General features: G+C 33.3%; 2 protein-coding genes and 1 non-coding gene across 3 annotated transcripts; 1 reads left to right on the top strand and 2 right to left on the bottom strand.

Moving 5' to 3' along the window:
- The first annotated feature begins 12,599 nt into the window (after nucleotides 1–12,599).
- Nucleotides 12,600–14,032, top strand: LOC133881222 (uncharacterized). The gene is made up of 2 exons (XM_062320160.1): nucleotides 12,600–13,105; nucleotides 13,351–14,032. The coding sequence occupies exons 1-2, from the start codon at nucleotides 12,600–12,602 to the stop codon at nucleotides 14,030–14,032; spliced, it is 1,188 nt and encodes a 395-aa protein (XP_062176144.1).
- Nucleotides 14,033–21,382: 7,350 nt separating this feature from the next.
- Nucleotides 21,383–23,968, bottom strand: LOC133882807 (protein TUNICAMYCIN INDUCED 1). Its single transcript, XM_062322030.1, has 3 exons — nucleotides 23,622–23,968; nucleotides 23,194–23,526; nucleotides 21,383–22,302 (listed from the first exon to the last, which is right to left on the bottom strand). Exons 1-3 carry the CDS (start codon nucleotides 23,745–23,747, stop codon nucleotides 21,493–21,495), a joined length of 1,269 nt encoding a protein of 422 aa, XP_062178014.1. The 5' UTR covers nucleotides 23,748–23,968; the 3' UTR covers nucleotides 21,383–21,492.
- Nucleotides 23,969–24,144: 176 nt separating this feature from the next.
- Nucleotides 24,145–24,218, bottom strand: TRNAV-AAC (transfer RNA valine (anticodon AAC)). Its single transcript has one exon. It is a non-coding gene; the product is annotated as a tRNA-Val (tRNA).
- Between the last annotated feature and the right edge of the window lie 2,063 nt (nucleotides 24,219–26,281).

Here is a 26,281-nt window from a genome sequence, read left to right as displayed (position 1 = left end):
TCTTAACAATACTTAAAAGTAGGCCAGATTTACTTCCATGCTAATTTCCCAACAAGACAAGAAGCATGAAACATTTTTTCCAACATGGGTGGTTGGTTTTGTTTGTTCCCCACCCCCACCGCCAAAAAGAATCATCAATATTTGTAAAGAACTTGATTTGCTTTTGTGAGGATGATATCATAGGGAGACATCTTTGACTTCAATGTAGGAAGATCTCCATAATTTTGTTAATTTAGTCATGGGGATCGAGTAGAAAGAAGAATGGCGGTGTGTCACGTGGCGAAGAAGTAAAGCATGGATGACTACGGCCACCGATGTTGACTAACTTCTTCGTGGCAGCAACGTGTCACCATCCTAGTGATTAATAACCGTTGGGAAGCTTGAAAGAAAGAGCATTTCCACAAGAAGTTGATAATGTGGTCAATTGGCCTCGAGGGTAAATTGAAATTTATTTGTTGGATTATTTATTTCATATGTCATGATAGTGTATTTTGGTTAGATAATTTGGGTCTCACCTTATCACCTTATGTAGTAGAATTAAATAAATAATAAAAAGACAGTGAGGGTATATACTTTGCTCAAAATTTCCAAAATATCCCGCTTTCACATTTAGGCTATTAAACTTTAAAATGTAACACTTTGACTCTCTTTAACTACCATTTCGTTACGTATAACATCCTCAATTTATTAACATTTTATTTTAGTACGGAGGGAAAATCTCTCGTGTGCGCCGCATGTTACTTTTTTTTCTTCTTCCATTTTTACTTTCTAAAATGTCCTTAAAAATTATTAAACAAATAAAATAACTAAAAAAAAATTAAGGAGTGGCCAAACTGCCCCTTGAGGCAACAAAGGGATGGCAAGGTTTTTTTTTATTTTTTATTTTTATTTTTTTTCAAGTTTTGTTTATGTTCTTAATGATTATTAAGAGTATTTTGGAAAGTTAAAAGTAGGGGCGTAAACTCGGAGCCGGTTCCCGGCTATTGGCCAATAACCAAGAACTGGTTCCGGGGTCCCTGGTTATTGAAATTCAATAACTGGCTCTAGAAACGGCAACCCTATTAACCGATGACTCTGATTACCCATGTATTTGAGTCGAGCCAAACTAAGCTTAGGGCTGTTGGATTCAGCTCGAATACATAAAATAAGAGCTGATTCGAGCTCAAGTCGAGTTTTAAAGTGTTTTTCGAATTCAACACACGAGCGAGCTAATGATTTAAGCCAAACAAGTCGAGTCAAACTTATATAAGCCGAGCTCACGAGAGCCGAATTTATACGAATATGTCTCATTTAATATAAGAGCAGATTATTGTGTTCATGAACAGCTCATTTATTTTTCGAATCGAGTTTGAGCAAGCCAATTCGAACTGAGTTCATGAGCAACTGGACTCATCTAACACCTATAATTTGGCTGCATGAATAGGTCGTAAAAAATTATACCATAAATCAAAAAAAAAAAAAAAAAAAAAAAAAAGGTCACTATTACTAGATTTTGTCAGGAAGGTGGAAGGTGGCCCATGTGGGTGATTGACGGAGTAAAGCAAATGGCCAATTACTTATATTACAAAACAAATGAGAGGGACGTACAACTTTTAAAAACTGATTTTCTGTTAAGCTGGGAGGCCATCAACTTTGACGATCGAGGTTGTTTGATGCTAATTTTTACAATAAAATAACGGTTAAAGTACTTATTAAATAATTAAGTTTATGTTTTTCTATTATTAAAGTTTTCGTGATAGGTAATGATTTAACTCTATTTTTTTCATTTACTAATTATTTCAATTAAATATTTTACGTGTTAGACATCACCTATTAAAAATAAAATTTTAGCTCGCACGTTAGAAAAAATATTAAAGTATTGATTAAATGATTAAATTTACATCTTTATATCTGTTTAAACTTTTGAGATAAATGATAATTTAACTGTAACCACTATGGTTTCTTATGAATCTAGATTTGGACATTTCATATTAATAGAGATTAGGTAGTTCATCATAGTATGGTCTATATTGCTGCTTTCTTTTGTCGATGCTGCTGTTTTAGAGTGTTTTGTTATTTTTTTTGCTGTTATTTTTCTAAATTTTATTGTCATTTTTCGCTATTCTGTATTTTTTTTTTTGGTTTTAGTCTCATTGTGCTTTTGCAGTTTGATCTTGTTATGGATACTTTGATTATCGGAGATCGGTTCTTCTCTTTGTTAGATTTGTTTCGAAAATCATAAGTGCTTATCATTCACCGGTACTCACTTGATTGTCGTTTCAATTGCTTGTTAATGAGTGCTATTCCGCTTGGCTTAGCTTTAGTTACCGCTTTATGCAGTCCTTCGAAGAGGATCAGGTCAATTTTTAACCACTTTCTTACTATTTAGTTCTATTTCCTACCCTTTATTTTTCATTTTAAGTTTGTTACCAAAAAGCCCACTCATTTTTCAGTATTTTTATCTAATCTAACATTTTTCCCCCCATTTGCTTAGAAAAAAGAAAAAAAAAATGTATATTTTCTTGGAATTCTATGTACCACTTTAAAGAGTTCTTTGAAAGAGCATGGACCTAAGAAGTTGACAATTTGCATATTTTATGCAAAATAAATCAAAACATAGCATTATTATTAGTTTCTTTTTCTCGTTCAATAATGATTATTTGGTTTAAGTGCCGTAAAAAAAAAAATTACAGTAAATATGTTGTAATTTTTTTCAACAATTCAGAGTTAATTCTAACTTTACGATGAAAAAAAAAATAAAAAATTCTGAACCGTTGAAATTTTTTTTTTTTATGGAAAAAAAGTCATTTTTGCTTGTTTTTAAGCTTCATAATGCTAAGGTTCCAGAGAAGTCATGGAAGGTTGGACTTTCCGTAAGATGCAACGCATTTGGGCTAAACATGGAGCAAAGAGTCAAAGCTGGACCTAATTTGTGGTCCATGGCCCAGCCGTTATAGTGGAATACCCGGGAAATGAAAGGAAATTAAGGCACGTGGTACCAGCCACTCGATTAATAAAGGGAAAAGTACACATAACCCCCTCAAACTATCATATCATTGTCATTGTACCCCCCAAACTACCAATTGTGTCAATCTCCCCCCTTAAACTACCAGAAAATGTCAATATCCCCCTAATGACAAAAATGCCCTTCATAAAATTATTAAAATAAAACAAAAACTAAAAAAACTTATTAAAAAAATATAAAATAACACAAATTTATTCAAAAAATAATAATAATAATAATTTTCAGTTTTTTTCTTTTAAAAAAAAAATAGTTCTTTTTCGTTTTTCTTTTAATTTAATAAAAACAGGTTTTTTTTTTTCATTTGTTTTATTTTTAAAAAATAAATAAATAAATTTCAGTTATTTTTTGTTTTTTCGTTTTTTTTTCTTTCAAAAAAATTGTTCTTTTTTGTTTTTTAATTTAATAAAAACTGGGTTTTTTTTTCATTTGTTTTTTTTTAAAAAAATAAATAAATTTCAGTTATTTTTTGTTTTTTCGTTTTTCATTTTTTTTCTTTAAAAAAAAAATTGTTCTTTTTCGTTTTTTAATTTAATAAAAACTGGTTTTTTTTTTCATTTGTTTTTTTTTAAAAAAATAAAATAAAATAAATCTCAGTTATTTTTTTGTTTGCTTTTTTTTTTTAAAAAAAAAATTGTTTTTTATTTATTTATTTTTAAAATATTTATTTTTTAGTTTTTTATTTAATTTATTTTTAAGTTTTTTTAAGTTTTTTAGTTTTAGTTTTAATTTTTTGAATTTATGAGTACATTTTTGTCTTCTTCAAAAAAAATTAGGATCATTTTTGTCTTTTTGTTGGTCTTAGGGGGGACATTGACATTTCTTTGTAGTTTAGGGAGGGACATTGACACAATTGATAGTTTATGGGGTACATTGACAATTGAGTGGTAGTTTGAGAGAATTATGTGTACTTTTCTCATTAATAAATATTTAGGGTTAGAATTATGGCTTTTCATAGTTAGAGTCTTAGAGAGTATAGGAGCCAAACAAGAAATCACACTTATTTAATTAAGATGGATGACCGACTTCTTTTTCTTTTTTTTTTTTAACAAATATCTGAGTATTTCATTGATCAAAGATCACGAGCATAAAGCTCTTACATCACAAAACATAAACCTCTGCAAAATTATAGCCACATGCTATGAGGATACAAAGTCATAGATACAAACAAAATTCTTACAAATGGATGACTTATCAAAGCTGTGAAAATTAAAAAAAAAAAAAAAAAAAAACCTAATTTGCTCTAGAAAATCTATGTGTTAAAAGAATAAATTTATATTTTCCGTTTTAGGTTGCCTCACTATTTTTCTTATTAGGTTGTCTTGTTTAGCACACTTCATCTTACATTATTTGGCACACCTTGCCTTGTTCGTCACGGATTACATTTAGGCCTCGTTTGGTTCGCAGAATAAATTCTTAGAATGGAATGACTATTCTTATGGAGAATAATTATTTCCATTAGAATAACTATTCATTTACAAATAAGAATATCTATTTCTCTTAAAAATGAGAGGAATAAACTATATTTTTCAAAAAAAAAAAAATCACTAATTATTTTTAATTTTCTTATATTTTTTTTAAAAGAAAAAAAAAAAAAAAAAAAAAAAAAAAAACCAACATTTACGGTACCTCAAAAACATCAAGCTAATTTTCAATTTACTTAAAATATGCAATTCCCTCCTTTCCCTTTTCCCTCAAATTTCCTGCTAATCAAATAGAGCTCAATCCAAAACACAAATTCATAAATAATAATAGAGATGCAACTAATGCCAACTAATTTGAGCTAATTCTCAACTTCCATAGAAACCATACAATACTCAAAATATGAAATTCGATTCCGCACAACTCAATTACCAATATTCTCAGTAATAAAACACACAGAACTCAACCAATGGCACTCACATCAGTTTTTTCTTCTTCTTTTTTTTAAAATAATAATAATAATAATAATAATGCATGGTTTTTTTTAGTAATTTTGATTGGATTTCCAATTAAAGTATATGGGTTGTTACCAAACTAAAGAATAGGAATAACTATTCCATTCCACTCTTTTTTATTTCTAGTAATAACTATTTCATTTCTCAATAGAATACTCATTCTGCAAATTAAACGAGGCCTTATTATAAATACAACTCAATACAATATAAACTCAATGTAACCCTATTAGGCATTTGCAACGTTGGACATAGGCCTCCAAGGCCGAAGCACCTCAAATCCCTCTCTCTCTATTAATTTTTTTCTTATTTCACATTTTATATTATAATTTGTGAAAAATTAAAAATCAGCCTTTGTTGTTGGCCTAATTTACAAATCTTCAAAACACTTTATAGATTCTGTTAGTATGTCACGTCAGCTCCAATAAAATGACAACATGTGTCACTCTTAATAAAAAAAAATTATTAATATATTAAACCTAAATATTAAAAACTTAAAAATTTATTTATTTTATAAAAAAGAAAAGGTCTGATGGGGGTGGCCACGCGCCACCCCCAACCCCATTTGGAGTGGCTCGTGGGCCACCTAAAGCAGGCTATGGGTGGCCCGTAAGCCACCCCAGCCTATAGAAGTGGTCACGTGGCCACCCCATGGGCCAGGGGTGGACCCCTTTCCTTTTCTTCTTTTTTTTTTTTTTTTCAACACAAGTTGTCTAGTTACACCACCATTGCCATAATTTTCATTAAAGAAGACAAGAAGTTTTCCCGTCCCATAAAACACTAAACTGTATGAACATTGAACAATGTTCTTGGCCCAATGCATAAATAGGTAGAGCAAAGAAAGTAGTAAAAACATTCAAAAGTCAAAACGCGGTTATGGTTGCGTTTTGGTTAAATTCCACTCGTATCCCACATTTTTTATTCCCACCTTAGAAAACAATTACACTAAACAGCCCACCTCTTGTTGTAACTGTCTCACACAAACATTCATTTAATGTTAACAGTAAATATCTTATACTTTAAATATTAAGAAACTAGTCATGTAGTGTGCAATTATATATACTTTAACTAGTGTATTGCATGTATTAAACTTAGTTTGTGCGTTTGGTTCGAATATTATTCAATATTCGAACGGGAATTTTATTCAAAAACCCAGAATCCAGATCCAAGTTGAATAAAATCCGACTGCCACTTGAATTTAGTTTGAATTTCGAGATAATGAATTGACGCGTGAAGTCATAGCCGACAGAATTCAGAGTTTTTGGGGGACTACAACTCGAACAAAAAAAGTAGCACAAGAGGATTCAAATACCTAGAAACAAGTCTGGCAGCGTACGCGTTTCAGCACCATACTAGTCACTGTACACGTTGCAGGTAGCCTTCCTCCTCGCCACATTTCAACCCTCTCCTCAAACGGCTGTGATGTACCAAATTCCTGCATAATCCCATTTTCGTATTTGGCTTCTTCCCCCATCAAGTTACAGCACACAAGTACACTAAAGTCAAAAAGTAATTGAAAATTCTGTTATTTCTCTTATTGTAATATATTTTAAAACCCATCCATACCTTTTTTTGGTTTATTTTGAAACAAATAAAATTCATTTATTGTCCGAGAGATGGAAGACAAGTAATTTATTAATTTTTTTTTGTTATTTTTGTTATTATTAATTTTATTTTTTACCATACCAATTATTATTTACAATTTTTTATACAATCCAATCATTTCTTACTACTAAAAAACATTTTTTTTCAATTTCTAAAAATTAATACTTATTTTCATAATTCCAATCATTATACACAACTTTTCATACAATTCAATTATTTTCAATCACTTTCTACCATTAGAAAACATTTTTTTTCAATCTCAAAAATTTAACACCCAAACACATATTTAAAAAGAATCTGAATTATATTCAACATCCAAACACATTTTCATTACCTTGAAATTCACAAATAGATTCAGAATATTATTCATTCGAAATATTCGATACCCAAACGGACCATACTAGCTAGTTAATTGGCTTATATATATATATATATAGAGAGAGAGAGAGAGAGAGAGAGAGAGAGAATTGGTTAAGTTTCTTTATTATCCAAGTCAATTTCATATATTAACAATGTATATTAAACTCTTTTTTTTTTTTTGCTAGTATTAAGAGTAAACCCTTTTGGATTTTCCTAGCAATATTTTTCTTTTTTTTAAAAAAATGAGGGATATTTTAAAAATTTTGACAGAATTTAACGGAAAATTCTAACGGATGTTTGAAATTGAAAAAAATTAAAAGATGGATACCTTAAATTGACACTTTTTAAAGTTTGAGTACCTTTTTGCAAAAGTAATGAAAGATCAAGAGTTATAAATGAAGTTTTTTAAAAAAATTATTAAACAAATAAAACAACTATAAAAATAAAAAAAGAGTGGCCAAACCGCCCCTTAGGTGACAAAGGGATGGCAAGGTTTTTCTTTCTTTTTTTTCCTGAGTTTTGTTTATGTTCTTAATGATTGTTAAGATCATTTTGGAAAGTTAAAAGTACAAAAAAGTCGTGTTTAATGGCGCACATTGAGGGATTTTTTTTATTCATTTTAATGTCAAATACAAGTAATTTTATTCATCACCTCCCATCCTTTAAAAGAATATGTAGCATGGTCTTCCAACCAAAAAATAATTCTCCATGCATCAAATGGTATGGGATACCACATCACATAGGCTTTTGGAAGATAAGGGGTGATGTATAGTATTACTCGACAAATAATAACAGATCGAAGATGTTATTTATAACGACCTGATAGTTGGAAGAGGTCAAGTATAACATTTTAAAGTTTAGTGGTCTAAGCGGCAAATTGGTGGTAACTTATGTATTTTTCCCTAAATAAATGGTTGATATATTAATTTTGAATTCAAACTCATCAATTCCATACTTGGAAACTTCCTTCAACTTTGGTAAACCCTAACACATTTGAAGTTTCACAGTTATCTATTTGGGGTTTGATTCCTACACTTCACCGGTACAACAATTGTACAACACCCCCTCACATGGGAGTGAGCCCCACACACTGGGTTGTACCCCATGTGAGGGAGTGTTGTGCAATTGTTGTGGTGGTGTTGTAAATCTATCATTTTCCTATCTATTTTAGCAATGTACAACATACTCCATGTTAGAGTATTGATGAAATTATTAAAATTATCCTTTCCTATTAGCTTAAATTTTTGGGATAAATCATGGTTTAATATTATATCAAAGTCAGAGGTTGTGAGTTCGAATACTGACTCCACAATTCACTCCCATTTAAAATTAAAGAGTAATGATTCATTGCCACATTTTTGTACAACTTTTCACCACATTTTCTATGTGGCAAGGTGGTCCCCTACTACTTTCTGAGTTTTAAAAATAAAATAAGGTGGGGGACCACCTTGCTACATAAGTAAGGTGGTGAAAAGTTGTATAAAAATGTGGCAATGAATCATTACTCAAAATTAAATATTTCAAGTATTGAACTCCATCCATCTATTAAAGGGAAGTTTGAGTCTACACATGAAATGAATTATTAATGTATTGATTTAGATTATTGTTTTTTTCTTCTCGGCTTAAACTTTTGGAATTATTAATGATTTAACATTCCATACCATGATTTAAAAAAAAAAAAAAAAAAAAAAAAAAAAAAAAACTGACTAGGAAATTAAAAAGAAAACCGAAGAGAAAAGAGAGCTTAAATGAATACTTTGAAATTGCAAAACTCATAGACTACATTCCATTGATGTTGCCTTCTGCTTGACAACATGAATATATAAGTCTGAGAATTAATAATTGACACTCTCGGCTGTATTTAAGCTTAGCCGAGCTAAGTTTGGGGTAGCTGGATTCGGCTCGAATAAATAGAATAAGAGCTCGAGCTTGAGCCGAGTTTTGAAGGGTTGTTCGAATTCAGCACACGAGCGAGCTAACAATTCGAATTGACCTTATACAAACCAAACTCACGAACTTTTTCCGAGGCGAGCCAATCCGAGTTTATACGAATATGTCTTATTTAATATAGGAGCAAATTATTGTGTTCACGAACAGCTCATTTATTTTTCGAATCAAGACCAAATCAAGTTTAAGCGAGCCAATTCAAACCGTGTTTACGAGTAGCTTGACTCATCTAATACCCTAAATTTGATAGCATGAATAGGTCATAAAAGTTCTACCATAAATCAAGAAGAAAAAAAAAAAGAAAAAGAAAAAAGAAAACGTCACTGTTATTAGATTTGGTCAGGAAAGTGTTTGGCAAATGTGATGGCCAAGTTTTTGGATGTGGGTGATTGATGGATGACCATAGAATAAAGGGTATAGCAAATGGCCAATTATATACATTATATTACAAAACAAATGAGAGGGACAAGCACCCAAACACAACTTTTAAAAACTGATATTCTGTTAAACTGTGAGGCCATCAACTTTGACCGTGGTTGTTGGATGCAATTTTTTATAATAAAATAACGGTTAAACTACTTATTAAATGGTTAAGTTTATCTTCTTCTATTAGTTTAAACTCTTGTGATAGGTAAAGATTTAACTTTGTCTTCTTTATTTATTTCTTATTTCAATTAAATATTTCACGTAGAGAGTTTTACCTATTAAAAATGAAATTTTAGCTCGCATGTGAGAGGAAATGTTAAAATATTAATTAAATGATTAAATTTATATTTTCCAATTAGCTAAAACTTTTAAGATAAATGATAATTTAAAAATAACCGCTATGGTTTCTTATGAATCTAGATTTTGACATTTCATAATAGAGATTAGGCAGTTCATCAGAGTATGGTCCATATTGCTACTTTCTTTTGTCAATGATGCTGTTTTGTTGTGTTTTTTGTTGTTATTTTTTTGAATTTTGTTGTTATATTTTGCTATTCTGTATTTTTTTTTTCTTCTTCTTTTTGTTGGGTTTTAGTCTTATTGCGCTTTTGTGGTTTGATCTTGTTATAGATACTTTCGCTACGTACCGGAAATCGGTTCTTCTCTTCGTTAGATTCGTTTCAGAAATCGTAATTGCTTATCATTCACGGGCATCTGCTTGGTTGTCATTTCAATTGCTTGCTAATGGGTTTTATTCCGCTTGGCTTAGCTTTAGTTACCGCTTTATGCGGCCCTTAAAAAAGGACCAAATCATTTTTTAACCAATTTCTTACTATGTAGTTCTATTTCCTACACCATATTTTTTATTTTAAGTTTGTTATTGAAAAGCCTATCCATTTTTCGGTATTTTTATCTCATCTAACATTTTCCCCTATTTACTTGGAAAAAAAAATTGTATATTTTCTTGAAATTTTAAGTCTACGTACCACTTAAAGAGTTCTTTGAAAGAGCATGGGACCTAAGAAGTTGACAATTTGCATACTTTATGCATAATAAATCAAAACGTAGCATTATTATTAGTTTCTTTTTCTTGTTCAATAATATGATTAAAGTGCCATAAAAAAAAAAAATACAGCAAATATGTTGTAATTATTTTCAACGATTCAGAGTTAATTCTAACTTTACAATGAAGAAAAAAAAAATTAATCTGAACCGTTGATTTTTTTTTTTTTTTTACTGAAAAAGTCATTTTTGGGCTAAACATGGAGCAAAGAGTCAAAGCTGGACCTAATTTGTGGTCCATGGCCCAGTAGTTATAGTGGAATACACGGGAAATGAAAGGAAATTAAGGCACGTGGGTACCAGTCACTCGATTAATAAATATTTAGGGTTAGAATTATGGCTTTTCATAGTTAGAGAGTATAGGGGCCAAACAAGAAATCACACTTATTTAATTAAGATTGGATGACCTTTTTTTTTTTTTTTTTAAACAAAAGATTTGAGTATTTCATTGATCAAAGATCCCGACCATAAATTTTTTACATCACAAAATATAAAGTCCTGCAAAATCATAACCACATGCTATAAAGATACAAACAAAATTCTTACAGATGAATGACTTATCAAAATTGTGAAAATTAAAAAAAATAATAAAAACCTTATTTGCTCTAGAAAATCTATTTGTTAAAAGAATAAATTTATATTTTCTGTTTTAGGTTGCCTCAATATTTTTCTTATTTGGTTGTCTTGCTTAGCACACTTCATCTTACATTATTTGGCACACCTTGCCTTGTTTGCCACACATTACATTTAAGCCTCGTTTCGTTCGTGAAATAGATTATTGAAATGAAATGATTTTTTCTTGTTTGGTATGGATTTATTCCTTGTAATAGTTATTTTCATTGGAATAACTATTCCCTTACGAAGATGAATACTTATTCCTCTAAAAAAAATGAGAAAAATAGCTATTCCTAAAGGAATAGACTACGTTTTCCGAAAAAAAAAAACACTAATTATTTTTAATTTTCTCTCCTTTTTTTAAAAAAAAAGAAAAAAGAAAAAAGAAAAAAACCCAACACTTACGGTACCTCAAAAACATCAAGCTAATTTTCAATTTCCTTAAAATATGCAATTCCTTCCCTTCCCTTTTCCCTCAAATTTCCTGCTAATCAAATAGAGCTCAATTCAAAACACAAATTCATAAATAATATTAGAGATGCAACTAATGCCAAATAATTTGGGCTAATTCTCAACTTCAATAGAAACCACATGAGACTCAGAATGTCTCACGCCCTATGGACCTTTTCATTCCCTTTGTCACAATTTTCTAAGGAACCAAACAGAATCCAACCAAAAACAGCGACAAACATTATAAACAAAACAAATCCTAGAATATCAAATAAATTCTTGATGTTCTATAGAAACCATATAATACTCAAAATATGAAATTCGATTCCGCACAACTCAATTACCAATATTCTTAGTAATGAAACACACAAAACTCAACCAATGGCACTCACATCGATTTTTTCTTCTTCGTCTTCTTCTTTTTTTAAACTTTTTCTAAAATAAAAATAAATAAATAATGCAGGGGTTTTTTTAGGTATTTTGATTGAATTCCAATTAAAGTATATGAGTTGTTACCAAACTAAAGAATAGGAATAACTATTCCCTTCTAGTCTCTTTTATTTCCCGTAATAACTATTTCATTTCTCAATAGAATACTCATTCTGCAAATCAAATGAGACCTTCCTATAAATACAACCACATACAATATAAACTCAATGTAGCCCTATTAGGCATTTGCAACGTTGGACCTAGGCCTCCAAGGCCGAAGCACCTCAAATCCCCTCTCTCTCTTTATTAATTTTTTTCTTATTTCACATTTTATATTATAATTTGGGACAAATTAAAAATCAGTGTCTATAGTTGGCCTAATTTACAAATCGTCAAATTTCGTCAAAATACTTTATAGATTCCGTTAGTGTGCCACGTCAGCACTAATAAAATGACAACATGTCACTCTTAATAAAAAAAAATATTAATATATTAAACCTAAATATTAAAAGCTTAAAAATTTATTTATTTTATAAAAAAGAAAATGGCTAACAGGGGTGCGATCCCATTTGGGGTGACTTGCTGGCCACTAAGAGCAGGTTGTAGGTGGCCAGGTGGCCACCCCATGGGCCAGGGTTGGACCCCTTTTCTTTTATTTTCATTAAAGAAGACAAGAAGTTATCCTGCCCCATAAAACACTAAACAGTGTGAACATTGAACAATGCATAAATAAGTAGAGCAAAGAATCTGACTCTTTGGTAGCCCGTGTCATGAGAGACAAGTATCATCCGGAGGCGGATTTTATGAACTCAGAATTGGGGAAAAGACCTTCGTATGCTTGGAGGAGCATTTCACAGGCAAAATCGTTGTTAGAAGAAGGTCTAATGTGGAGGGTTGGAAATGGGGAGAAGATCAAAATTTGGAAAGATAGGTGGATCCCTACCTCTACTTATCACAAAATTCAAGACCCCGTTAGGGTTCTATCCACAGATGCTAAGGTTGCGGAAATTATTAATCGGAGCACAAACTGGTGGGACATACCTCTTATTGAGCAAATATTCTCACAGGAGACGGTTGATAAAATTTGCAGCCTCTCGATTTGCCCCAGAACCCAGGAGGATAGACTTATTTGGGCAAGTACGAAGTTGGGTTCTTTCTCAGTCCGTAGCGCCTATCACTTGGAGATGGAGCGCCGTGCTCGGATTGCTGGGGAATCGTCCTCGGCTTCTCAGTCCAACCCTTACTGGCAACACCTCTGGAAAATTAAAGTCCCAAGGTCAGTAACTCTTTTTCTATGGCGAGCCTGCAATGAAATTCTCCCTACTAATAAAAACCTTTTCAAAAGAAAGGTGGTTCCGCACCTGTTTGTCCGCTATGTGGTGTGGATGAGGAATCGACGAGCCATGTGTTATGGCGGTGCCCTGCTGCCCAAGCCATATGGAGTTGTTGTGGGAGGTCTATCAACAAAAGTGTGGTGATGGAGGATAATTTTTTCGGCATCTTTTGCTATCTTTGTGACAGATTAGACTCGGAGGAGATGGAGCTTGCTGTGATTGTAGCCCACAAGATTTGGCTGAGGAGAAATCTGATGGTTTTTGGGGGCTCTATATCGTCCCCCTCTATTTTGGTGAAAGGTGCTAAAGATTTGCTGGGAGATTTTCGGAAATCCTTCGAGGAGGTCCCAAATCAGGAGAATGAAAGCTCTAGAGCTATTTCGCGGTGGAGCAAACCAGATGCCGAATTCATCAAGTTAAATTGGGACGCTGCCCTGGATGTTTGGCAGAATCGGATGGGTGTGGGCATTATCGCTAGGGACGAGTTGGGCGAGGTGAGGGCAGCATTATGCACAGCGCTTCCTTACATTCAGAATCCTTCTGTGGCTGAAGCTTTTGGAGCGAGAAGGGCAGTGGAATTTGCCAGAGAAAGGGGGTTTTCCTTTATTGTTATTGAAGGGGATTCTCGTGAAGTGGTGCTAGCTTTGGGGAACTCAGGGGATTGTTGTGTCTCTTACGGTGACTTAATTTCGGACGCTCGGGCTCTGCTTTCCTCTTTCCTTCACTGGAAAATTGCGCATGTGGGGCGTGAGGGGAACAAAGCTGCGCACTGTTTAGCTAAACTTGCTGTCTCCCAGTTCAGTAGTAGAGTATGGTTAGGTGTTTGTCCCTCTGCTATTGTGGATATTGTTTGCTCTGATATTGATTAATGGAAAGTCATACCTTTCCCTTCAAAAAAAAAAAAAAGAAAAAAAGTAGAGCAAAGAAAGTAGTAAAAACATTCAAAAGTCAAAACGCGATATGGTTGCGTTTTGGTTAAATTCCACTCCTATCCCACATTTTTCATTCCCACCTTAGAATACACTATTACACTAAACAGCCCACCTCTTGGTGTCACTGTCTCACACGGACATTTAATTTTAACTGTAAATATCTTATACTTAAAATATTAAGAATCTAGTCATGTAGTGTACAATTATTTATACTTAAACTAGTGTATTGCGTGCATTAAACTTAGTTAACTAGCTAGTTAATTGGCTTATATATATATATATATAGAGAGAGAGAGAGAGAGAGAATTGGTTAATATATATATATATATATATATATATATATTATATATATATAAAAGTTTCTTTATTATCCAAGTCAATTTCATATATTAACAATGTATATTAATTTTTTTTTTTTCTAGTATTAAGAGTAAACTCTTTTGGATTTTCCTAGCAATATATATATATATTTTCTAAGAAAATGAGGGATATTTTGGAAATGTTGACAAAATTTAACGAAAAATTATAACGGATGGTTGAAATTGAAAAATATTAAAAGATGGATACCCTAAATTGACACTTTTTAAAGTTTGGGTACCTTTTTGCAAAAGTGATGAAAGATCAAGAGTTATAAATGAAGTTTCTTTAAAAAATTATTAAATGAATAAAACAACTGAAAAAAAAATAAATAAATAAAAAATAAAAATTAAGGAGTGACCAAACCGCCTCTTAGGTGACAAAGGGATAGCAAGGTTTTTTTTTTTTTTTTTTTTTTTTTTTGTTCCAAGTTTTGTTTATGTTCTTAATGATTGTTAAGATCATTTTGGAAAGTTAAAAGTACAAAAAAGTCATGTGTTTAGTGGCGCACATTCAGGGATTTTTTTATTCATTTTAATGCCAAATACAAGTAATTTTATTCATTACCTCCCGTCCTTTAAAAGTTTACGTGGCATGGCCTTCCAACCAAAAAATAATTCTCCATGCATCAAATGGTATGGAATACCACATCACATAGGCTTTTAAAAGATAAGGGGTGATATATAGTATTACTCGACAAATAATAACAGATTGAAGATGTTATTTATAACGACCTGATAGTTGGAAGAGGTCAAGTATAACATTTTAAAGTTTAGTGGTCTAAGCGGCAAATTGGTGGTAACTTATGTATTTTTCCCTAAATAAATGGTTGATATATTATTTTTGAATTCAAACTCATCAGTTCCATACTTGAAAACTTCCTTCAACTTTGGTAAAGCCTAACACATTTGAAGTTTCACAGTTATCTATTCTAGCAATGTACAACATACTCCATGTTAGAGTATTGATGGAATTATTAAAATTATGCTTTCCTATTAGCTTAAATTTTTGGGATAAATCGTGGTTTAATATGGTATCAAAGTCAGAGGTCGTGAGTTCGAATACTGACTCCACAATTCACTCCCATTTAAAATTAAATATTTAATGTATTGGACTTCATCCATCTATTAAAGGATAGTTTGAGTCTACACGTGAAATGAATTATTAATGTATTGATTTAGATTATTATTTTTTCATCTCAGCTTAAACTTTTAGAATTAGTAAAGATTTAACACTCCATACCATGATTAAAAAAAAAAAAAAAAAAAAAAAAAACACACTAGGAAATTAAAAAGAAAACTGAAGAGAAGAGAGAGCTTAAATGAATACTTTGAAATTGTAAAACTCATAGACTACATTCCATTGATGTTGCCTTCTGCTTGACAACATGAATATATAAATCTGAGAATTAATAATTGACACTCTCGGCTGTATTCAAGCCGAGCCGAGCTGAGTTTAAAGTTGCTGGATTCGGCTCCACTAAATAGAATAAGAGCTCGAGCTTGAACTGAGTTTTGAAGGGTTGTTCGAATTCGGCACATGAGCGAGCTAACAATTCGAATTGAACTTATACAAGCCGAACTCATGAGCTTTATTCGAGCCGAATTTATACGAATATGTCTCATATAAGATAGGAGCAAATTATTGTGTTCACGAACAACTCATTTATTTTTCGAATTAAGACCAAATCGAGTTTAAACGAGCCAATTCGAACCGAGTTTACGAGCAGCTTGGCTCATCTAATACCCTTAAATTTGATAGCATGAATAGGTCATAAAAGGTCTACCATAAATCAAGAAAAAAAGAAAAAAAAAAGTCACTGTTATTAGATTTGGTCAGGAAGGTGAAAGGCAAATGTGATGGCCAAGTTTTTGGACGTGGGTGATTGATGGATGACCATAGAATAAAGAGTATAGCAAATGGCCAATTATATACGTTATATTATAAAACAAATGAGAGGGACAAACACCCAAACACAACTTTTAAAAACCGATATTCTGCCTGGTCTTCAAAACGTTCATCCCCTGCTCCTTGGTTGAAACCCTGTGCTTCTTTTTACAAGATTAATTATGATACTGTTATCAGGGATTCTTTTTCTGCTCAAGCTGCAGTCTGTCGGGATTCTTCGGGTTCTATTATACAGTGCTCATCACTTATTAGCCCTCCATGCACTGCTGTTTATGGGGAAGCTACTGCTGCTCTTCTGGCTGTTCGTCTGGCCTTATCTTTACAGCTCTCTTCTTTTATTTTAGAAGGTGACTCTCTCACTGTAACTTTGGCTATTCAGAAACCGGATCATACACAAGACTGGCGTATTGCTCCTATCATCTCTGAGGCTTTATCCATGATTCCTTCTTCATCTACTTGGCTGGCTAGTCACGTAAACCGAAGTGCAAACTTCTGTGCCCATTATGTGGCAAATTGGGCCGCAACCAGAAGTTTTTCTGGCTGCATTCCCACTCTTTCTTTCTTGTCTGGACCTTCTCCTACCTGTTTTGGAAAGGCTTCCACCTCTACTTTTTTAGTTCCTTAATTTGTTGTTTCTTTCTTTCTACTTATTAAAAAAAAAAAAAAAAAAAAAAAAAAAAAAAAAAAACTGATATTCTGTTAAACTGGGACGCCATCAACTTTGACCGTGGTTGTCGGATGCAAATTTTTATAATAAAATTACGGTTAAAGTACTTATTGAACGGTTAAGTTTAAGTTTTTTATTTTTATTTTTTTTATTATTTTTTTTAAGCTCTTGTGATAGGTGATAATTTAATTTTGCCTTTTTCATTTACCTTTCATTTTAATTAAATATTTCACTTGTAGGGCTTCACCTATTAAAAATGAAATTTTAGCCCGCATGTGAGTGGGAGTGTTAAAGTATTGATTAAATGATTAAACTTATATCTTCCAATTAGTTTAAACTTTTAAGATAAATGATGATTTAATGGTTACCATTATGGTTTCTTGTGAATCTAGATTTTGACATTTCATAATAGAGATTAGGCAGTTTATCATAGTATGGTCTATATTGCTACTTTCTTTTGTCAATGATGCTGTTTTTGAGTGTTTTTTGCTGTTATTTTTATGAATTTCATTGTTTTTCTTTTTGCTATTCTATATATTTTTTTTGGAAGGGGGGGTTGTTATTGTGCTTTTGTGGTTTGATCTTATTATAGATACTTTCGCTACGTACCGGAAATCGGTTCTTCTCTTCGTTAGATTCATTTCAGAAATCGTAAGTGCTTATCATTCACGGGCATCCGCTTGGTTGTCGTTTCAATTGCTTGCTAATGGGTTTTATTCCGCTTGGCTTAGTTTTAGTTACCACTTATGCATCCCTTCAAAGAGGACCATGTCATTTTTTAACCAATTTCTTTATTTAGTTCTATTTCCTACACTGTATTTTTCATTTTAAGTTTGTTATTGAAAAGCATTTTTATCTCATCTAACATTTTCCCCTATTTGCTTAGAAAGAAAAAAAAATTGTATATTTTCTTGGAATTTTAAATCTACGTACCACTTAAAGAGTTCTTTGAAAGAGCATGGGACCTAAGAAGTTGACAATTAGCATTATTATTAGTTTCTTTTTCTCCTTCAATAATATGATTAAAATGCCATAAAAAAATAATAAATAAAATACAGCAAATATGTTGTAATTATTTTCAACGATTCAGAGTTTTTTTTTTTTTTTAGATCAACGATTCAGAGTTAATTCTAACTTTACAATGAAGAAAAAAAATAACAATAATCTGAACCGTTGAAATTTTTTTTTTATTGAAAAAGTCATTTTTGGGCTTAAACATGGAGCAAAGAGTCAAAGCTGGACTTAATTTGTGGTCCATGGCCCAGCCGTTATAGTGGAATACCCGGGGAATGAAAGGAAAGGAAATTAAGGCATGTGCGTACCGGTCACTCGATTAATAAATATTTAGGGTTAGAATTATGGCTTTTCATAGTTAGAGAGAATAGGGCCAAACAAGAAATCACACTAATTTAAGATGGATGAATTTTATTTATTTATTTAATGAAAGATCGGAGTATTTCATTAATCAAAGATTATAAGCATAAAGCAATTACATCACAAAACATAAAGCCCTGCAAAATCATAATTACATGCTTTGAGAATATAAAGTTATAGATACAAACAAAATTCTTACATATGAATGACTTATCAAAGTTGAGAAAATTAAAAAAAATAATAAAAACCTGATTTGCTCTAGAAAATCTATGTGTTAAAAGAATAAATTTATATTTTCCGTTTTAGGTTGCCTCAATATTTTTCTTTTTAGGTTGTCTTGTTTAGCACACTTCATCTTACATTATTTGGCACACCTTGCCCTGTTTGCCACCCATTACATGCCGAAGCACCTCAAATCTCTCTCTCTCTCTCTCTCTCTCTCTCTCTCTCTTAACTTTTTTCTTATTTCACATTTTATATTATAATTTGAGAAAAATTAAAAATCAATCTATGTGGTTGGCCTAATTTACAAATCGTTTCTTGCTGTATAAAAAATAATTCAAAGGTCTTCGGGATATGGTAAAATAATAATTTAGTTATTACAGTCAAATTTCGTCAAAACACTTTACAGATTCCGTTAGTGTGTCATGTTAGCATCAATAAAATGACAACATGCGTTACTCTTAATAAAAAAAAAAAAATTAATATATTAAACCTAAATATTAAAAGCTTTAAAATTTATTTATTTTATAAAAAAGAAAAGGGCTGATGGGGGGTGGCCACGCGCTACTCCCGACCCCATTTGGGGTGGCTCGCAGGCCACCTAGAGCAGGATGTGGGTGGCTTGCAAGCCACCCCAAACCCGTGGGGGTGGTCACGTGACCACCTCATAGTCCAAGGGTGGCTCGAGGGCTACTCCCTTTTCTTTTCTTTTCTTTTCTTTTTGGGTTTTTCATCAATTCAAGTTGTCAAGTTACACCACCATTGCCATAATTTTCATTAAAGTAGACAAGAAGTTGTCCCGCCCCATAAAACACTAAACAATGTTCTTGGCCCGATGCATAAATAAATAGAGCAAAGAAAGTAGTAAAAACATTCAAAAGTTAAAACACGGTTATGGTTGCGTTTTGGTTAAATATAACTCGTATCCTACATTTTTCATTCCCACCTTAGAAAACACTAAATAGCCCATCTCTTGTTATCACTGTCTCACACGGACATTTAACGTTAACAGTAATTATTTTATACTTAAAATATTAAGAATCTATTCATGTAATGTACAATTATTTATACTTTAACTAATGTATTGCGTGTATTAAACTTAGTTAACCAGCTAGTTAATTGACTTATATATATATATATATATATGGAGAGAGAGAGAGAGAGAATTGGTTAATATAATATTAAAAAAAAGGTTTCTTTTTATCCAAGTCAATTTCATATATTACCGATGTATATTGAACTTTTTTTTTTTTTGCTAATGTTAAGACTTAACTCTTTTGGATTTTTCTTGTATTTTCTTGCTTATAAGTGTCTCACACCAATAAAATAAAAGCAAACACACATCCCTCACAAGCATAGTTAACTTGTTCGATTGTTCCACATGAAAAAATTAAGAAGAATTCCTCACCTAAATAATCTATAAAAATAATGCAAGCCTCTCTTATTGAGCTAAGGCTTCGGTTGTCCCACATGAAAAGAGCAAGGAGATTTCCTTACCCGAGTAATTTGTAAAAAGGGATGCAATCCTCTCCTTTTGTAGAGAGCTCATATGTGTCATCACGCATGCCAACAAAAGTAACTTTGAGTTTTAATTACAAAATTGCCCTCAATTTAATGGTTGAGAAGTTTAAACTAATATTATTTAGGGATAACTTTACAAAAAAGTATTGAATTATACGCTGTTTTGAGACAAGGGTATTGAACTAGCAAACGTCTCAAACTGTAGTATCCACATTTTCAAACGTCTCACTTTAGGGTATTCCGTTATGATTTGCTGTTAAATCCTAACAGAGTATCTAAAATACCCTATCTTTTTTTTTTAGGAAAAAAAAAATGCTAAGATTTAGGTGTTAGTCAAAATTTAATGAAATTTACAAAAATACTCATGCCTGAATCTATAAAATTTTTTATAATTTTTTTTTATTAAAAAAAAAAACATTGGTATTTTGGGAATTTTGGCGGGATTAACAGCAAATCCTAATGGAGTACCCTTAAGTGAGACATATGGAAGCGTGGATACCTCAATTTGAGACGTTTGTTGGTTCAGTACCCTTATCTCAAAATGGTGTATAATTCAATACTCTTTTGTGAAGTTATCCATATTATTTAATTCAATTTGTCGCATTAGACGGTTGGGAAGATGAGTTATTTAAGTTAAAGAATTTTTTTAAAAATTTCTATACATTCTTAATTAGCTGAGCCAAGCAAGCTCGCACAAGGAATTCTCCTTGGTGAGCCGAGCCGAGCTCGAATTTTAGTACTTGTCATAAGCTCGGCTCGAGCTCGCCGAGCTCGAATTTGTGAAAAATCTAAATGAGCTAAGTTTAAACAGGCAATACTCGTTCGAGCTCAACTCGTTTACAGCCCTACCCAACTATGGTTGCATGTTTTTATAAGGGGTACTCCTTCACCTGCTTGCCTGCGTGTGGAGATTCCATTGGTGGCGCCCATCAACAAAATATACCAGGCCTCCCTTTCTTTTACCCTTAAATTTGTTTATACCTTACTTATTTTTTGCCTTGCCAGAGCACTTTCAACACTCTCTGAAAGAGCATATATAGATGGATTTCTTTGTATCTAATTCCTTTCTTTATATCATTTTGATTTTGATTTTGGCTAATGACCATGGCTGTAAATATTTGAATCATGTATGGGAAAAGCCTCTGCTGTTCAATTGTTCTCAATTTAAGAAGCCTTTAAATCCAAAACATTTGCTTTAAGAAACAGGAGGTATTTTTTACAATGTTTTTATACCTCTTCTAACTCATCACATGTGTATATATATAAAAAGAAGCAGAAGAAAAACAAGACTTTCATCTTTACACTTTCTTCCGGTAACTCAAAACAAAATTAAACCCCTTCAAGCAATTTACAAGGCAAAAGGGTCGGGGGGAGGGTGAATAATAGGGGTAGTTGACATTGTCACATTCCCCACAACCAGATTTTGTGCCACCGTATCCTCCACAGTAACAGGGTTAACTTGCATGATTCTCTCTGGAACAACCTTCTCGCCATCAACCTTCGCCAGAACCTCAAAATGCATTCTAACTGTCTCCGGCTTTGTCCTCCACTCGGGATAACCCTTCAAATCAATCCCATCTCCTTCTTTCAACTTCTTCTCAACCCCAAACCCTATCTTTACAAACGTCTGCGCCAACACGTCGGCCTTCAACAGCCGGAAGGAACCTTTCTGGTTAGCCTTAGGACCCAGCACAGAAGAGAGCAGTGCCTCAAAACCAAGCAAGTTTGAGTTTGAGCCGTTAATGGAAGGAAGGGGCCACATTGTGGCGAAATGACTTGGCGTGAGAAGGGTGGTGGATTCTTCTTGCAGAGAAACAGGGGAAAGGGCCTTTGATGGTGAGGATAACTCCACCAACCCTGGTGCAAGGCGCTTCAGCCTGAGTCTGTTAGCGGATGAGTGGGACGATGAGGTCAGGCTTGAGAGAGACGTAGCACCAACAATGCGAAGGGAGAGGAGTGGAGCGACTTGACTGCGGGAAGCGTGGCGGAGCCGTTCGGCCAAGGCTAGAAGACCAGATGCAAATCCATTTTGGGTTCGGTTCAAAGGGAGTGGAAGATCAAGCGGGTGACGAAGGCTAACTGATCTTGCACCCTTGACAGTAACAACTGCACCATCTGCTAAAATCACTTTCTTCAAGACACCGGCATCCACATCATGCTGCAGAAATAAATCAACAACAAGATCAATGACGACTTTCCAAAGATCAGATCTTAAAACTAACTCACAGCATGTTTATTTTCCTATGGCTATGGCAAAGGAATCCCCTATATAAATATATCAGATACGAACTAAAAACACAAGTTCTGGATTTCCCTAAATCAATTTGCAGGAACTCTCAAATCAGGCCATTTCTTATTACTTCAGCAAAAGAAGCATGAGACATAGCGTTTATATGCATCCCATGTATTTCAAATAAATATAACGGTTTTGCTCCTTGAGAATCAAAATATCAGAAATCTCAAACAATCGATATTACAATCCCCTAGAAACTTCATTCCTGAAGGCCTAAAATCCCATAATTTCGAATATGAAGTAATTCAAATTCTTCATAAGAAGATCAAGATGTGAACCAAAAAGAATTTCTATTAGACAAATATAAAAAGGGCAATCTTGCAAAACAACAGGTATGACAAATTTACCTTAGAAAATGCAGGACTGAATAAAAGAGTTCATAAATTCATTCAAATACTCGTAATTAGATTCATATTGGACATAATCCCGACTGAATGTAAATTCCAAACACCACCCAACAACAGATGTTTCAAGTCCCTCAAACATGGATGCTTTCACACCCATTTTCCGGAATCAAAATTTGCAGTGAACAACCACCGATCATACATTTGATTCACATTCATCCACATGATGTTACCTATTCAGAACTCAAACACGACCTAAAATCTTCCTACTACCCCATTCCATCCACATGATATTACCTAATTCATTGAAAATAAGAAAATTGCAATAATTTTAACACCAACTTTTCATAATCAAACCAAAGTCCTCCAATTAAGTCCACACAAATTGACATTATCAGAAAAAGTAACTCACCGGTAGCGAGAGGCGCATATCTTTGGCATCCTGGATCCAGAGCTCCATGGGTCCGGCCAACTGAAACGGAGCCAGAACCGGCAACCCGTGACCGGATTTCCGAGTCTCTATCAACCCGTTCTCGTCGCCCACGGGTCGGAATAGTGGCAAATCAACGTAGTCCCAACGGTTGACGTCCTCCAAGAGCCTGAAGGGGAGGACTTTGTTGTCAATCTCCACGTCGAACTCGTACGCCACCGAATGCCCCACCTGCGCGTCCTTCACATCGAACCCCGAAACCTTTAAATCCTCCCCCTGAAACCCCAGTCCCTTCAAGATCTCTTCCTTCAGATCCTAAATTGAAAAAAAAAAAATTAAAGATTAAAAGAAAAATAAGAAAAAGGTTTTTTTTTTTTTTTTTTTTGGGGTTGGTTTATGGAATTACTTACGGAGATGGCTTTGGGGTAGGGAGGATTGAGATCCGGCGAGGAAAGAAGAGCCCGGGACGACGCCGTTTGGATCGCGAGAAGTAGTAATAAGAAGAGGGATCGGAAAGAGAGCGAGTGAGAAGCCATTGTAGTCTGTAGAGATTGATCGGAGAGTTTTTGGGTCCGGCGATGAATAATAAGGACTGGGTTTGGGTTGGGGATTAAGTTTGAGTTTGTTATCGTTGAGCGGAGGGGGTTGGAGGGGTGCTGACGTGGACGGCCGCGGGCCAATGGGAGGCGAGGGTGTGATGCGGAGAGGAACGTGATTGGATGGGGTTTGTTGGCGGGAGATATTCTTGTGGAGTGTGTTACGGACGAAGAATGTTCGGGTTGATGACGTGGAGGTTACAGTGGTCGGTGAGGGGCGAGGGCCTACATTTCCGATGAAGAAAAGAGGTTATTTAAAGTTACGTATAGTAGTGTAGGAAGGAGATAGAAACGACGTCGTTCCAAAAGAACGTTAAAAATAAAAGTAGAAGAGAAATGGCTTCGCCCGGGTTCGAACCGGAGACCTTCAGTGTGTTAGACTGACGTGATAACCAACTACACCACGAAACCTATATGTTTATGATAGCGAAGTTCTTTATATATAATGTAATATTCAGCGGAACATGTTTAACGACCATATTAATTTATCCAAATTAAGTTTTATTTTTATTTTTGAACGAAATTAAGTTTGCATTAATTTTATCCGGTTCTGTGAAATGATATGAGGGCCGGCTTGTGGGTGGACTATGCTTGTACTTTGCATTATTTCATGGGCGGTCCAATCATTATGTTTTTAGGCTCCATATCTATTTCAGTAGGGGTAGTACTAGAATATTAGAGGAGGACAAAACTCAAAAGAAAACTTTTTACAGGGTCAACAATTAATTTTAAAAGGTCTAAATATAATAATTTATATAATTTTAGACGAAATTTTAAAATTTTGGTGGTCATCTTGCATTTTGGTGACCAAAATTTTGGAAGCTCTGAAAAATTGACCATTTTATATATATATATATATATATTCTAACTCATTGTTTGCTAGTAAAATATCCAAAATTAATGCTCTGTTAGTTTCGACGTAAAATGATTTCCGTCGTAAAATAATTTCGACGAAATCATTTTCAGAAAAAATGATTTTTTCAAAAATATTTTTCTGTGTTTGGTTCGCACGAAAAAATTACGAAATGCAAAAATCAGAGTTTGGCAAATGTCGTTGGAATCCTACAACGTCTGGCGAGAAAGTTTGACCAGATCCGACCGGATCCTGGCCGTTTTGGCCAGATCCAGCTGGATCAATAGCCGGATCCGTCCAGATCCCGTCGGCTTGGCCGGAATCCGGCAATATTCCGGCCGGAATTTGGTCTGCCGGTGGCTGGATTCCGGCGACGGTAGAATTCCAGTGGCCTGATTCCTGCGACCGGATGTTGTCGGACTCCGGCGCCGACTGGATTTCGAAGACCGACAATTGCTAAATTATGACGATCGGATATCAAACATGCGTGTAAGAACGAATAGCTTAATCGATTGACGGTTTTAAAAATCGTAAATCGTTTTCTAAAAATTAAAGAAGCTTTTACGGTCAAACCAAAAATGATTTTCGTTGACCATTATTTTCGCCCTTACCAAACACCAAAAAATGCCGAAATCATTTTCTAAAAATCATTTTACGCTGAAACAAATGGAGCATTAAAAAAAAAAAAAAAACTTATTAACTCAACTGCAAGTACCTTCAAATAGTTGATTAGAAGTTGGAATCTCTCTAAAACAATTGTCAATTTTTAGAATAAAATAATTCACACTTGTATACTTTATTTTTGGACAGAAATTCCTTATTTTCTTTAAGCTATCTCACCTAACCAACCGGCACCACCAAAGCCCAAGGCTTTATTTTTTAAAAAAAAAAAATGAGAAAGCATGCCTTTTAGTATTCGAGATTCGAACTAATCATCTTAAGGTCCTGTGTTGGTACGTAGATTTGAACTAACATTAGGATTAGGTTCAAGCTAAGATTATGATTAAATTGTCTTATTATCAAGTTAGGGTGATGAAGATATAAGGTGATAGTCAAACCCTCCAACCATCCCCTCACCTTGAGGGGAGTGGTTCAACCATTCTTCATGTTTAAAATTTGCCAATTTCTTATATTGAGTGATTGATCGTGGCCCGTATTGAGTAGATAGATCATAAAAGTGTTCATGGATGTTAAGTCTCACATTCGTTCTTTAGTAAGTGAAACTGGGTTTTATAAGTTATCTCAAGAAACCTCGATTACTTGACTTATCCTTTTAGAGCAATATATAACGCAAATATGACTAAAACTATTTCCTAAGTCGTTTAATCTAGTGCAAATATCACCTTAATTTTTTTTTTTCTTTTATATATATTTTAATGACAAGAGAAATCTCTTAATCCCAAATCTACATTCATGATAAATCAATGCTCAAACCATATTTATTTATTATTATTTTTCCCAAATGAACAGACTTCAGGCTTTCCTCCACTTAATTTGCATGTGAATATGCATCCAATAAAAAAAATCATTTTGATATAAACTAATCAAACCTTAATTACTGATTTAAGGTTAAGTTGCCAGATTTCCACTCCATGAAAACTGATTTAAAGGTTGGAGATTC

Source organism: Alnus glutinosa, chromosome 11, assembly GCF_958979055.1.
Source record: "Alnus glutinosa chromosome 11, dhAlnGlut1.1, whole genome shotgun sequence".
NCBI lineage: Eukaryota > Viridiplantae > Streptophyta > Magnoliopsida > Fagales > Betulaceae > Alnus > Alnus glutinosa.
This window is presented reverse-complemented; position numbering and strand designations above follow the sequence as displayed.

Coding starts and splice junctions, on each gene's coding strand:
- LOC133881222 (XM_062320160.1), top strand. CDS start 12,600: ATGAGAGACAAGTATCATCCGGAGGCGGATTTTATGAACTCAGAATTG. Junction 13,106..13,350: donor TGGAAAATTAAAGTCCCAAG/GTCAGTAACTCT, acceptor TCTTTGTGACAG/ATTAGACTCGGAGGAGATGG.
- LOC133882807 (XM_062322030.1), bottom strand. CDS start 23,747: ATGGCTTCTCACTCGCTCTCTTTCCGATCCCTCTTCTTATTACTACTT. Junction 23,527..23,621: donor CCTACCCCAAAGCCATCTCC/GTAAGTAATTCC, acceptor TTTTCAATTTAG/GATCTGAAGGAAGAGATCTT. Junction 22,303..23,193: donor ATATGCGCCTCTCGCTACCG/GTGAGTTACTTT, acceptor TTATTTCTGCAG/CATGATGTGGATGCCGGTGT.